The 15,942-nt window shown below is 34.6% G+C and overlaps 1 protein-coding gene across 1 annotated transcript; it reads left to right on the forward strand.

Annotated features, from left to right (window-relative positions):
* The first annotated feature begins 493 nt into the window (after positions 1-493).
* Positions 494-3,142, forward strand: LOC125676851 (uncharacterized membrane protein-like). The gene is made up of 2 exons (XM_056157776.1): positions 494-591; positions 2,639-3,142. The coding sequence occupies exons 1-2, from the start codon at positions 589-591 to the stop codon at positions 2,963-2,965; spliced, it is 330 nt and encodes a 109-aa protein (XP_056013751.1). The 5' UTR covers positions 494-588; the 3' UTR covers positions 2,966-3,142.
* The last annotated feature ends 12,800 nt before the right edge of the window (positions 3,143-15,942 follow it).

The raw sequence follows: 15,942 nt of genomic DNA on the forward strand, positions 1-15,942 counted from the left end.
CCATGTTTGCCCTACTCTCAATTCTGTATTCTTTATAAGATTTATGAGATTGATCACTGCTCGTTATCATCACTTTTCATTGCAATGTCGTATTATTTCGTGCAATAAGTCTAAAAGATTTAATGAAAATTTCCTATCCGACTTAGCTCAAATTACAATGCTTGAATTGCGAAACCAAATTTACTAACAGAGTTGTCACAAGATCTAGAACACTCTACCAAAAACAAGTTACAAAGTGGATGACCGTTTGGATACACAGTAAGTCCCCACGTTCTACGGCCGATGATAAACTTAAACATGTTTAATGTCACTTAATTAAACAATATAACAATGTTCTGCAACATTAATATGACAAGTATTACACAAATGAGTATATCGTTTTTATAAAATGACTTTAAAATTGCCTAAATTAGACAAAAGACCAAAAACTAAAAACAATTATTATGCAAGGTGTGACAATTTCATGGAAATTAGACAAACTGCTGATGTGATGAGCAGTGAAGGGTCTGTAAAGATACAGTATATAAACTGTTTGATTAAGGAAATCTCTACACTTCCACTGACGATACAGTTCATTTATCTTCAACAATGGTAAGGAAAAAGTATATTTCTATATCATAGATCTTTTAACTGAACTAACACGGGAAGATTGACTTTTATATATGTTTTATCATTGATGTATAAGCTATTTAGGTGCATATCTGAAGTTTGATGGGAGATCTAAATTTCAGAAATTAATTTTTTTTCACAGCCGTTGTTAATTCTAATTTTAAAACATGCTAGCTATAAAACTGTAATTCAAATATATGAGCAATGTATTTCCCTATATGTACTTATTGTTAAACTAAAAACTTTGACAAAATGTAATCTGAAAATAATGGGGGAAACTGCAACATTAATCTGTTTTTTAAACCATTGTTGATGCAATACAGACTTCTCGGGTATGACTCCATTTCTGAAAAAGTGCCATGGAAACGTTTTGGATATAGTGAGTGAATAGGGGTGAAAGTTCACTGTCTTCTGTCCAAAACTTTGATTAAGGCCAAGCCATTGTAATCTATCAATAAGTAGTCTATTACTAAATGAATAGTTGTGCGATACGATTTAACTGATATGGTGAACCTTGAATTCGGGATGAGAGATTGAAAATAATTACATGTACAATATATGTCATGAATGGTGAAGACAACGAACAGTGATCAATCTCATAACTTCTACAAGCAATACAAAAGAGATAGTTGGGAATACCATGGAATAATCTTTTGAATGTTTAAATTCATATATTCGTCTTCAGATTTGATCTAAATGCTGGCTCACGTGTTTCATACCGATTGTTAGGTCGTTCTCAGCACACTGATTTTGACTACGGATAACTCGATAACTCCGTTTACCTGATCAAGATATAGGACTCACGGCGAGTGTGACCGGTCGACTAGGGATGTTTAATCCTCCTAAGCACCTGATCCCACCTCCTGGTATATCCAGGGATCCGTGTGTGCCCAACTCTCTATTTTGTATTGCTTATATAAGTTATGAGTGATCATTCTTCGTTATCTTCACCTTTCATCTAGTCCCATTTATAGTTCGATACTAGTTTATTAAACTAAGCATACCACTCACTCTCGATTGCCATCTTTTTATATGAAAAATGATACTATGTAAAGGTATCTTTTGTAAACTTAAAACATTCCGGGGCCCAAATAGAATAAAAATCGCCAGTGTTGTAGCAGTCATTTGTTTCATATTCTTATCAAAATACCATTTAAAGTATATTCCTACTATTACAACATATCTGGAGAGAAAAATGATTCATTTATTCAATTAACACAAGTATCATCGAATTTTATTATACTGTTCTCTATTTCTATCACATGGAAGACCGTTCGCGAATATCGATGTTATCGCATGTTTACGAAAACACTCAAAATAGAATTTTATATATATCTTAGTTTAATACACATAAATGATGTAAAATATGCGCTTGCATAATATCAGAAATTTGTTGTATGTTATCATTATATATTCTTACACATATGTTTAGTTAGCAGTACAAATATAAACAGTCAACATGCACTTTTCAGTGAATGCATCCATGTAATATTTTGTACAGTAGTATCAACTGATATACATGCAATATCCTTATAATTACATGTACCTTCTATTAATTGGTTGATTGGTTGGTTGTTTCGTTCTGTCGGGAATTTTTCACTCAAATATTGAGACGTCACCAGCTGTAGGTAAAATACAACAAATTTAAACCTATGCTTAGCGCTCAAGGTCGTACAAAATGTAGCTGTTAAGGTTCTTTAATGTGCCAACATCTGTCGCGATATGGGGCCTCCGTCTTTAAGGTCATATCCAAAGATTTGTGATTTTCACCTCTAAATGCCAAACATTTGGCAAAAGAGCAACTACTACATCACTACCTATATTTGACGCGACCAAGGCACAAGCGAAACTCGAACTCAGAACATCCTTGGTACGAAGCAAACGCTCTACCACTGAGCTATCGCGACCTTTTATCAGTGATCTGTTACATTGTACTATATAAAATGGAATTGCATTGTTTAATTTTCATATGATCTGAATTTTGAACCCCTACTGTCTACAATTACTATCGTATAACATATCACTGCAGGTTTCGGCACTGTCCTTTCTGCTGCTCATCCAGATCCTTGTAATACAGGGTTCACCTGAATGTCACAAAGAGTGTGACAAAGGAATAGATTATTGCATCTCTAAAGAGTGTTACCAGAAGACTGGCAGCGACCTCGCAGAATGTAAACGGGAATGTCATGGGACATACTGGGAATGCTGCCAATGTATTTCCGAATGTGAGCACAAGGAGAGCAAATGCAATCAAGAGTGCAAAGAGAAGCAAAAGCCCTGGGAGAAGGCGGAGTGTGAACGAGAATGCAAGCGTGAAATTTCAAACTGTCACTATGATTGTGTCCACGACGGTTAAGGACTATTATGTCCCGATTGTTACAATATAATTATGTATTGAGATTTGTGATTGAATATTCATAGAATTTCACTACGGTCTTACAGCTTCCGCTGTTCATACTGTACTGTCATATAACATTCACTTACACGACCGTAGGAAAATTATTTTAAAGACAATAAATCATAACGAAACTACTTTCAAATGTTTTTTCTCGATTTCAGAGTCGCAATAACCTTTCTGCTTTGCAAGCAACTAATTACAGTAGATTGGTGCTGTCTTTGCCCCATAAATGAAAATTTTGATTTCTGCAGATATGTTTAATAAGAAATCTGTTTGAATTCTTAAACCGTTAAATCTACTTTGCGATTACAACGAGGTCGTTGAAAACGTTTGCATAATTTGTTTTAGAGAAAACATTAAAATGTAACAATATTCGTGATTTATAATGTAATGAGGTAAAGAAATTGTTCATGTAATGGTACCCATTTTGTACACAAACTCAAGCAAACCTTGTATTAACGTTTGAAAACATTAAAGACGCAGAGAGGAGTATTAAGGAAGCCAATTTTATCCGAGACAGATACCCGGCTCAGTGTATATACAGTATATATACATGTATATATATATTCACATCAAAATATATTACTATTTTTTTTCCAAACATAACATTGAAATTAATACATATCCTTTTGTATACATGAGAGTACATCGGGAACAAGAAAAAATTTATATATATATATATATATATATATATATATATATATATATATATATATATATATATAATTGCATCACAATATATTACTAATTTTTTCAAACATATCATTGAAATATATATGTAGCTTTTCACGACCATTCCTCACGATAAATTAAGGACAGGGCTTTTGGCATCATAGACAGTTGCCTCTTCAACAAAAACGGAAAACGGAAATATTCTTATCTAGTGATCAGTCATTCAAAAACTTACTTTGTTAAACAACACTCTGATTCCACGCACACGTACTCTGAAGTTGAAATAAAAAATATGTAGAGTTCCTCATTGACAATATCTTCGTGGTCTTTGGTGATCAGGTCTTCCAACAGTCTGTTGGAATTCCCATGGGCACGAATTGTGCTCTTTTGTTAGCTGACTTGTTTCTATATTCATAGGGAGCAGAATTTATTCAAAAACTTCTACGTGAGAAGAAAAAATCTTTCGCTGTGGCCTTCAATTCGACATTTAGATATATCGATGACGTTTTGTCTATTAACAATAATAGCTTCCATTCATATGTCGATTTGATATATCCCTGTGAGCTCAAAATAAAGGACACCACAGAGTCGTCCACTTCTGCTTCATACTTAGATATTTTATTGAAAGTAGACATTAACGGCAAACTGACAACTCAACTGTATGACAAACGGGATGATTTCAGCTTCTCCATCGTCAACTTCCCATATTTATGTAGCAATATTCCATTATCACCTGGATATGGTGTTTATATATCTCAACTGATTCGATATGCAAGAGCTTGTTCTGGGTATAGTCAGTTTTTAAATCGAGGTAAGCTACTGACAAACAAGTTGATGGTACAGGGGTTTCAACAGTCTTGATTGAAGTCAGCATTTTTGCAAATTCTATTGTCGTTATAACGATCTAGTTCGTCAATACAACCTCGCATTGGGTCAAATGCTGTTTGACGTGTTTCATACCGTTCTTGGCACATTGATTTTGACTGCGGATAACTCCGTTTACCTGATCAAGATATAGGGCTCAAGGCGGGTGTGACTGGTCAACAAGGGATGCTTACTCCTCCTAGGCACCTGATCCCACCTCTGGTGTGTCCAGGTGTCCGTGTTTGCCCAACTATCTATTTTGTATTGCTTATAGGATTTATGAGATTGATCACTGTTCGTTATCGTCACCTTCCATACATGAGAGTACATATTTAAAGAAGCTTGAACATGCATGTATATATTTTCGGTACTTTCTTCAATTTCTTTGATTCTACAGTACATCTTGTATTTATAAATAACAGTTTCTATAGTAGAAATTACGTTATTCAAAATGACAATTCTGTGGTTGTTTTCAAAATAAAATCCAATAAGAATGTGTTTCCATTTGATGTCAAATTTGACAACCTTTGACGTTATTTCCCGTATATGCTTTACATTTTCACAAAAATAAATCAAGTGTTCATTGTCTTCGACATTTTCTTTACATAATTCACACATGTTTGATTCGGTTTTCTTTATTTTCATGAGAAAAGATGTATTACATAGAAGATTATTGAGAAGTTTAAAATTAAATTCTGCTACCTTTTTTCATACATATCTACGATTTTGTTTTTGTAAATGAGACTCCAGGAGGGTTTATTAATATTTAAAGTTCTGTTATAGTAGGATTGATACAGGGGGTATGAAATTTCCTTTGAACAAAAATGGTATACATCTTTTTCGATGAAATATCAGTTATTTCAAGAGGTTTTTTCATTGATGTAATTTCAAAGATGAGTTTCAAGCGAAGGTTTTGATAGGGTAAATCTTGAAAATTCAAATTCTTAGCTTTCTAAAAATATCACTCATGATTTTGTATTCGCATAAAATATTCCTTTTTCTCTTAAGATTATCGTAAAACCATTCAATGGGGTTAATACCATTTTCATCAACAAAATCAACCACATATCTTAAACCACTTTGTATCCAATTTTCAAAAAAATACTAATTTTCCTTTATATTGAAAAAGTTTGTTATACAACAATGGTTGACACAGAACTTCATACAATTTCATATCATTGATGTTCTGACATCTTTAGCATGAATTGAAAAATATGAATAATTCAGTATAAAACTTGTTAAATTGCTAGTTAGTTAAAAAAAACATTTACAACTGTAGCATTTGTTTTCAATATATTCGATATCAATATTTCTTTCAATACAAAAACTATTTAAAAAATCTTTTAAACTGGCATTGGAGGAATATATCTTCCCCACCCATGCTGCCTTTAATGACTTTATTTTGGATTCACTATCAACTAGACTGATACCACCTTTAGATATTTTCCCAATCAACGTTTTTCTTTTAATTCTGTCCTTTTTGTTCCAAATAAAATGGAAAAAAAATTAGTAAGAAGTTTGATTGTTTGATATTTTGGATAATCGAGTATAGATGCTGTATATATGAATTTTGATGTAGCAAGAGTATTGATTAGACACACCTTTCCAAAAATTGTTAATTTTCTTTTTTTCCATGATTCAAAAAGCTTTTCTACATCATCTATCTTTTTCGTCCAGTTATTTTTATAACATAAATCTTTGTCATGCCCAATATGTATACCTAATACTTTTACACATGTGTCATTCACTGTAATACCATCTATATCTGCATATGGACCCTTCAGTGGTCCTAATAAAATGCACTCTGTTTTTGAAAGGTTTAATTTCATACCAGAGAACTTACTAAAAGTATTGATTTCACTAATTGCTGATTTTACAGAAGTAATATCTTTCAAAGGTAATGTACAATCGTCAGCATGTTGTAATGTTTTTACTTCACAGTTCATACCTTTCTTTTAAAACCATGTATTTCGTCATTATGACGTATTCTAATTGACAGTATTTCAGCAACAAACAGAAAAATTATCGCCGAGATCGGACACCCTTGACGGATGCCTTGCATCATTTTACATCTTCTTGAGAGCCAATTGTTATTTTTAAGTCTAAAAACAGGATTTTTGCATAGAATTTCAATCCATTTCATGAATTCTTGACCAAAATTAAAGCACTCTAGTGCTTTTATCATAAATGTCCATTCGACAGAATCGAACGTCTTTTGGAAATCTAGTAAAAGTAAAATTGTCTCTTCATTATTATTTTCACAATATTCAAAAATGTCAACAATAAGTCTAGCATTCATACCAATATATCGGCCTTTTATGTAGGCAGACTGATCCTTTGATATAATATTTTCCATTATTGTTTGTAATCGTCTTGCTAATACAAAGGCTAAAATCTTATAATCTGTATTGGTAAGGCTGATAGGTCTATAATTATTCAGGTGTCTTTATCTCCTTTTTTATACAATAGTGAAATGACAGATAAAAGTTGTGAATACGTGATTCTTTTTCATGTGAACTTTTCATGCAAGAATAGAAATGACTCTTTAGCTCATTCCAAAATTTCTTATAAAACTCTGATGGTATTCCATCTGAACCAGGAGATTTGTTCTCCTTCATATCAAATAAGGCATCCGTATATTCATCAAGATCTGGAAATTGGTTTAATATATTCTTGTCATCATGGCTTAAAATATTCTCAAAACTTGTATTTTGTAAATAATCATTCAATTCACAATTTTCGTTTTCTTTTTGATTTGTATACAATTTTTCATAAAAGTCACAATTGGTTTTCAAAATATCTTCATCTTTATGTATAACTTTATTTTTCTCATTGAACAATTGCTTAATTGTATTTTTGGACTGACGACTCTTTTCCAAACCCATAATATATGTTGAACTCTTTTCACCATTTTCAATCCAATTAGCTCGTGATCTTATTTGAGCACCGACTGCTTTTCGATCAATTAAAACATTTAGTTCATTTTCAAGATTTCTTTTTTCGTTCATGTCTATTAAAAATGAATTCATATTTTCTATACTAAATATTTTGTTCTCAATATACCTTATTCTTTCTTTGATTTTTTTTTTTGTTTACTCGTGATGAAAAGCTGATACAAAAAGATTTGATACCATATTTCAAATTTTCCCATGATATTTGTGGGTCTGCACTAAAATTATCAAAGTCTTTAATATATGATTTCATGTCCTAAACAAAACTTTCATCTTGCAGTAAGGATACATTAAATTTCCAGTAACCTGGACCTCTCTCGTTTTTATTCCTTAATATACGTAATGACAAACATCGATGATCGCACATTCTAGTGCCATTTGAATGAGTACCGGGTATTCGTCTAAGAACAACACCTCTGATTTCATACATAAAAGGTTTTGTGATAAATATGTAATCAATACGACTTTTGGGGACGTCGCTTGCATCACACCAAGTATATCCAGTTTTGTCTGGATGCAATTTATTCCATATATCACATAAATTTAAGTTAAGTAAGCATTTTCTCAAAATATTGCTACATTTATCACTTACATTATCCAATATACAATTAAAATCACCACATAGCATTAAATTTTCTAGTGAATGTGCATGTTGATTAATTCATGTTTGCATTCTCTTAAAGATATCACATCTATCATTAATATTATTAGGTGCATATACGTTAACTAATGTAATCAATTGATCATCAATAGAAATATTAACCAAGAGTTCTCTCCCATCATTAGATTTGTGTATGCTTATTATATCAAATCCAACGTCCTTCTTAAAAAGAATACTAACCCCCCTACTGAATACAGAATCTGCAAAGCAATGAAAAGATTTCCCATGCCACCTAGCATTGTACTTAAATTCGTTTTCTTTAATGTAATGAGTTTCCTGTAAGAAAATTATATCGTCTTCAGAGTCATTTAACCATGTATAGATATTTTGTCTTTTTTCATCAGTTTTTAATCCTCGGCAGTTTATTGATTTGACTTTTAAAAGTTCCATGTTAGTTCATGTAATTATTTTGAAAGACAACGCACTTAGTATTGAGTCACTTTACCGCCCCCCCCCCCTTGAACGCGTTCCTGATTTGCTGTTTCGCACGCCCCTCGCTAACTCCGAGTATAATCGGCCCAACTCGTTGCTTCCCGGACAATGTTCAATGGACGTATTGAGTGTTCCAATTTTGTTGCGTCCCGAACCCCAATAGTCATCATACGCAACTTCAACAAATATAGTGTTTTTGGTGGATTTAAGAAATGCTTCACAAAATTCCTGGCACTGAGCGAGTTTAGCTTTAATGATGTTAAAAAAGTTTAACTTGGAACAATAAGTATTTTGGCAGCGGAACCTAAGGTGGACTCCATGTCAACTTACCCTAGTACACCATGCGCTAGAAACTTACATTTTCTCCATTTACATCTGCACCTGAAGACAAAAGCAGTTTAAAAAGCAAATATAGTAATTTGATTTTCCCAAATTAATTCCTAATACGCAAATGTTAGCTCATTTCATCAGCACTCTTTTCCCATCAAAAATCTTTTTTTCTATTATTTTTTTTTACCTCGGGTGAGTTAACCTTGTTTTAGTGTACTCAGAGACTCAGCTGTGTAACTTTGAAATACTGTATACAGAGTTATTTTCTCCTGTATTGTTTTCGGCTTTCAACACTTGCAGACGGTTTCGTTCCGTTTTGAATTTGCCCTGACACAGTTGTGATAAAAGAGAAATAAGAGAGAAAACAGTTTCGCTTAAATTTGCCCATTGACAACGAGGGACGAAAATAAAACGAGGGCGAATATTTCCCTGTATACCCTACTGTTTCGAATCAGGAGCGATAGTATCCCAAATAATGAAAGGTTTGATTGATTGATTGATTGGTGTTTTCCGCCACACCCAACAATTTTTCAGTTATTTGGTGGCGCCCGGTTTTTATTGGTGGAAGAGAGAACTCAGATACAATGTACCTGGGAAGAGACCACCGACCTTCCGAAAGTAAACTGGGAAAATTTCTCACTTACCGGCGCGAGCGGGATTCGAACCCGCGTCGACAGAGGTGAGAGGCCGTGTGACTTTGAGCGCGATGTTCTAACCACTAGGCCACGGAGGCCCCCAAATAATGAAAGGTGAAGATAACGAACAGTGATCAATCTCACAAACCCTATAAACAATACGATATAGATGGGCAAACACGGTCCCCTGGACACACCAGAGGTGGGATCAGGTGCCTAGGAGGAGGAAGTATCCCCTGTCGACCGCTCACACCCGCCGTGAGCCCTATATCTTGATCAGGTAAACGGAGTTATCCATAGTCAAAATTAGTGTGCCAAGAACGGCCTAACAATCGGTATGAAACACGTCAGACAGCATTTAACCCACCCATCATAGATCGCCTTCTTGAACGTTTTAGTGAAGTACCGGAACGATTCTAGTCAAATACGTTTCAGGATTTGCGACTTTGAATTTTCATCGAGATGTACGAATTCAAATCAACAACGTAGGACCATGGGATAGAATTTGCTTTCAAGAATGCATTTATTTGCAATATATTAATTTTGCATAATTATGTTTAAATTCTGGCTATTTGAGTGTTATGTGTGTTTCAAGTACCTTCATGGAGTAGTCAAAATTTTCATTATATCTGAACGAGTCTCAAAACGTTATAATTTTGTTTATAAATTGTTATCGAAAAGCTATTTCACGGAATTATTCAAACGGTTTTACATAGACTTTAGAAATATTATGCATTTGCCGATTTTTAAGCAGAGAACAACAGAGATTAAGAATGTGTGTGATAAGATAAAAGCACATTTTGTTGCTACGATTTATACACTTGTCATAAAATATCTTTTATTAGGTGATAAGCCATTTATTTGTTCTGCACGATTCATGGACTGCTGCTTAATTTGTTAGAGAGGTAACGTCGGTGGTGGCTGAAAGATGGTTATTTTAACGTCTGATTGTCAATACATATAGGCTTACATGTATCTTGTGGTTTTTATTTCATGAACACAAGAATATAGACTGAACTATATGATTATGGATGTTGTCAATCACAGACTCTTGGGTCATAGATGATATTCCTTCCGAATCATGCCGCCAGTTCTTTAAGCTCAAAACAAACAAAGGAATAAATACCGTAAACAGAAAGAATATTCTTCGTCATAAAAGAGTTCAGGCTTACATTGTATGTTCAAATTTATTTCAACTTCAAGTCTACACCATGTATTTCTTAAATATATACTTTTACTATTGCATCCAAACCTTTTCAATTATAAACAAACTTTGTAGTGCCTAGATATAGATCATCGTATATGTAATCCATCTTCGTGTTCTTGTTCTTCGCTAGACATGTCATTACTGGTGATGTAGATATACATTGTAGTTGAAATGAGGACCTCAAATCACTTATTCAACAAGGTCCTATATACAGAGTACCTTAGTCGTTCAATTCGCGATAGAACTTCATCTCTATCATGAATTATGTCAAAGATTACGCAAGACAATGGGCTAAATATGAAAAAAGAACTTGATACATTGTAAGAATGGATTAAAAGTATAAGAGGAATATTAGAATCCCGCATTGGTCACATAAAAACAAAAGTACGTACCATCTATCCTTCTGGGTTTAGTAAACCAGAAGTGATAAAAGAATTAGATAGGTAACATGAGGAATGTTTTGGTTCCAGCTGACAAAGCTTGTAACAACATTGTCTTCTAATGATTGAAACTGTATTTAAAACGTACTTACCATTGATTCCACTTTTGGTAACCGTACTTATACTCCAACTACCCTTTGAAAAAATGAAATTTTTCAAAACCATGCCTCAGGTTTAGACACATTTAATATCCCAGTCAATGGGTCGGATGAATATGAGTTACCGTACCTATACTGGATTCCTAAACTTCATAAATACCCTTACAAAGATACATCACTGGATCCAGTAAGTTTTTACCAAGCCTCTTTGTTTGCTCCTCACGAAAATATTAACAACTGTGAAGGAGAATCTTCAAACGTACTGTGCCACTACATATGCCACAAATAGTATAAATCAAATGTGGATTCCAAAAACAAATTCAACGAACTTTTAGTAAACTTGAAATTGCAAATCTTTTCTCAAATCAACAACATCAAAACCTAAGACTTTTCAAAACTTTACACGACCATTCCTCACGATCATAGACAGTTGCTTCTTCAACAATAATGAAAAGAAATATTCATATCTAGTGATCAGTCATTCGAAAAATTACACCGGTTTGATTCCACGCACATGTACTCAGAAGTTGAACTTTCAAATATGCTGAAGTTCCTCAATGACAATATCTTCGTAGTCTTTGGAAATCAGGTCTTTCAACAATCTGGTGGAATTCCCAAGGGTACGAATTGTGCTCCTTTCTTAGCTGACCTGTTTTATATTCTTATGAAGAAAAATTTATTCAAAAACTTCTAAATGAGAAGAAAGAAATTCTTGTTGTGGCCTTCACTGCGACATTTAGATATATCAACGACGTTTTACCTATTAACGATCATATGTGGATTCAATATAGCCCTGTGAACTCCAAATAAAAGACATCACAGAGTCGTACACTTCTGTTTCCTACTTAGATATTTGATTGAAAATAGATAATTAATGGCAAACTAACAACTCAACTTTATGACAAACGGGATGATTTCAGCTTCTCTGTCATTGGTTGGGCTGGAACTGGTAATTCGCAGCCATGCATTATTAAGACCATCATATTTCTACCTTCTAAAAATTATAATTTCGCCTGCTTATTTCTTTTGAAATATTTGGAGATGAGTGATTTTTATTAAATTAATTTCATGTGTCGCCTACTTTGATATAGTAGATAACTCGCATGGATCATGTTATCCTACATCCGCCTGTTGAGTCATACTTTGATGATAAAAACATACTCTCACAGGCAAGACATGCAGAATCTCAGCTTTTCACCATAACAGGCGCCTAGATCGCCTTTCATATCGTGGACAGAAAAGGAAGTTTAATAACCTCTATTACTAAATTTCCGATCCCCCCTCCAAAGTTTCCATTGCTATAAAGGGGGTGGGGGCGCTCGTCCTCCACTACATGGGTTCAAAGTCTTCAATTCCAAGAGTTACATACTTCTTAGTTCTTGTTCACCACTCTATATAAATAATTTTTTTAAATGGGGGGGGGGTATCCAATATAACAGTTTTAAATTAATTGCCAACAATCCCCCTCCCAATCTATTTCACGTACTTGATGTATTGTATCTATTAAAAAGAATTGAAATATGGCAGATTAACTGAATGCTGTTTTTATTTCGAGTGATTGAGATCCCTCCATCTCTAAACACAACTGGGTTTAAGCATAGAGGATAAGATGAGCGTTGTATCAGAGCTGTGGTTGGACCAATTACAGGAACACGATCAAAATATGACATGCCTGATTGTGACATTTGGTCATCACTCTTGATACAAGCAACAGTTTTCCATACCAAGGGTGCAGTCTGGTGTCTCTGGATGGTCAACAGGTACAAGTTGCATATACAATTGTATATACATATAAAGGAGTTCCCATTCCTCATGATACTAGTGTATTCTTAACTTTATCATTGTCTAGCAATGTGTCTCGAATTCAAGTACATTGTGCATTGCTCTTGTCCTTGAGATTCTTTGCAGATAGTGATATAGTTGAAGTGAGAAAGGGGAGTTGAAAATTGTTTTATTTACTGTACATAGCTTTCCTTGAAATATCATCCTGAGTTAGTTTTGTGGTTGTTTATATGCATGCATGATGTTCGAGTGGGTGCTACTGGGGTAACATGGTGCTTTGGGTTGGAAGATGCATCATGAGCAGTTCAATCTTGGATGTTTATATTGTCACATTGTCAATGAATCAACAATTCGTTATTGTTTAGGTACTCCTCAACAACCCACTGACACAATGTTGGTCATGGGTTTCAATTACAGTTACCATGTGATCTATCTGATTTGGCATTATATAGACACAAGTGCAGTGGGGAGCTTCCACATATTTTGGTCCCCAAAATTATTTTTAAAAAATTTACAATGTATTTGGGGCCCATCATAGCTGTCTTGCTATTTTGAACACCCAGACATCGATTCAGCTCATTTCCTTCAAGATTTGTAATGGACTTTCTCTTGAATTTATGTTTACTGGTCCCATTCTTGTTTATATACCATTATCTACATTTTACAAGTTGGAATGGTTGTTATATTACCAAATTAGGACAGGGGACTCTAAGGCAAGCTGGCTGTCGAAGCGCTTATCAATTGATTTGGGTTTATTTGGGAGTCTGGTAATTAATTTTTTCAAATATGTTTTTGCTATTTTGATAAATGCATCCCAATGGGTTGCATAAGTAGTCCTAAATCTGGCAACTTTTTTACATCAATATTGAACTAAGTATAAAGCTAACTTGGACACTTTTGATCATTATCTGGATGGTTTAATTCTTGTCGATAGGTGGAATTCAGGTAGTGCCACTCGGATGAGATGGATTGAATTGCAAGATTGAGTTAATTAAGCGTAAGATCGCGGGTTTTTAATTGATGCAGTGAGATTACCATTTGCGTCCATATAAACCAAGTAATTATAGTTGATATAGTTTATTTTAAATAGGTAGAGGAAAAGTCCTATTTAAGAAGTCCCTAGTTGGGACCAATCTCCCTTGCAAATAAATTAGATCAAACAGATTGATTGATTGTGTCTTGTTTGGCGTCCCTCTCGAGAGTTTTTCAATCGTGGAGGGGGATTTGAATTTGGGCCTGTGCTCGGCTCTTGCGGCCATTGAGCAATGGGGGTTCTTTGGCGTGCCACGCCTGCTGTGACGCGGCACATTAGGTTTTTTGTTTAGATTGTATCCGGGGACCTATGGCGTTCGCGCCTGATGCCGAAGGTTCGGTGATGTAGCTGTTATTGCCTATTTTTGGTGACTGGGGTCTGTCGCGGCCGGGGTTCGGGCCTCTGACCCCCCACCCCCGCATATGGGACGAGCGCTCTACCTTTAGACCACCATGGCGGTCAGATCAAGCATACATTCATTAGGAGAGGGTATGACCCTATGTGCGGGGTCCGTGAACCACATTATCATAGTAGAAGTATAGTAATATGTTATACAATGTGACCGTTGAGACGAGCGAAGCCCATTAACATCTTGCAACACGACTTATCGACATTTTATCCGCCTCTTTATTTAACGCGGGAAATATCATGCGGTGGATGTAAACAGTTACATTGTGCCGTCATATTAGCTGCAATTTTATTCTTCTTTCAAGCCAAGCAAACACAAAACGTTTGAAACTATGAGAAATCTTGTCTGGAATTTAAAAACGTTTATGGTACTTTCTAAACAATCTAATTAATTTTATTACGGGATTGTCAATGAAGTATACCGCAGTGACGGCGACATTTTTCCAGAAGCATTATGGGTGATACTCATCTTTTTTTCAACTGATAAAGAACAAATCACGTGACTCATATGTGTAATCATTGGAGCGAGCTCGTCGTGTCGCTTCGCTCGTTATCAAAGGATCATATCATGTGGTTAGTGTTTTTATAGTCTTGAATTTGCCGGGGACACTGCTGGATCAAATGTCTGATCTAGGATGTGGGGCCTTTTTTCTGGGATGTGTGTTTCTTACATTGCCTAAATAATGGGTAATCATGATGTTATGTAGAAGTTGAACAGTACCTTTTTCAAGGTATTCTCCATTGTGGTGACAGCAGTTATGGCAACAAAGCTATCTTGTCAATATCTTTCATTGGTTAGTGTTTAGTAATAGAACTAGAATTCTAAGAAGGTATTAGAATTGGGGACACATTTTGTGTTGAAATTTCTATTAAATATTGTCATCTCCAGTGTTCGACACCAAATATAGAGTACGATTCTCAATTTGCAGGAGTCAGTTAACTTCATTCACAGACTATGAAATAAAGGATATCTCAGTTGCTAGAAATTAAATAAAACAGGTCTCAGTTCAATTTTAAAAAATAATACATAGTCTGGTTAGCTTGCATCTACTGATCTGGGCGACGTAGTAAACCATGTTGTACAGTTGGCAGCTTACTTGTCAAGTTAAAGTTGCTCTTATTGGGTAGCCAGAGTTCATGACTATTGGTTTCTAGTAAATGCAAAATTAGGATGATGTGCTTATTTTATCTTGACAAGATCATTAAAGGTTTATGAAGCCCATACTTTAAATGTTTAGTGTCCTAACCAGAGTGTGCTTCAATGCCTATGAAACCCCATGATGAAACGGGATGATGAAAGTATAAAATCATGGAGAATATTGAAGGTCCATTAACTGTCCAAATATATAGGGACAACTAGGAAAGGATTGTATTTTGTGTGGTTTTGCCTTGTGTTCAATTTGGACCTAATGTTTGGGGTAT

This window comes from Ostrea edulis, chromosome 3 (assembly GCF_947568905.1).
Source record: "Ostrea edulis chromosome 3, xbOstEdul1.1, whole genome shotgun sequence".
NCBI lineage: Eukaryota > Metazoa > Mollusca > Bivalvia > Ostreida > Ostreidae > Ostrea > Ostrea edulis.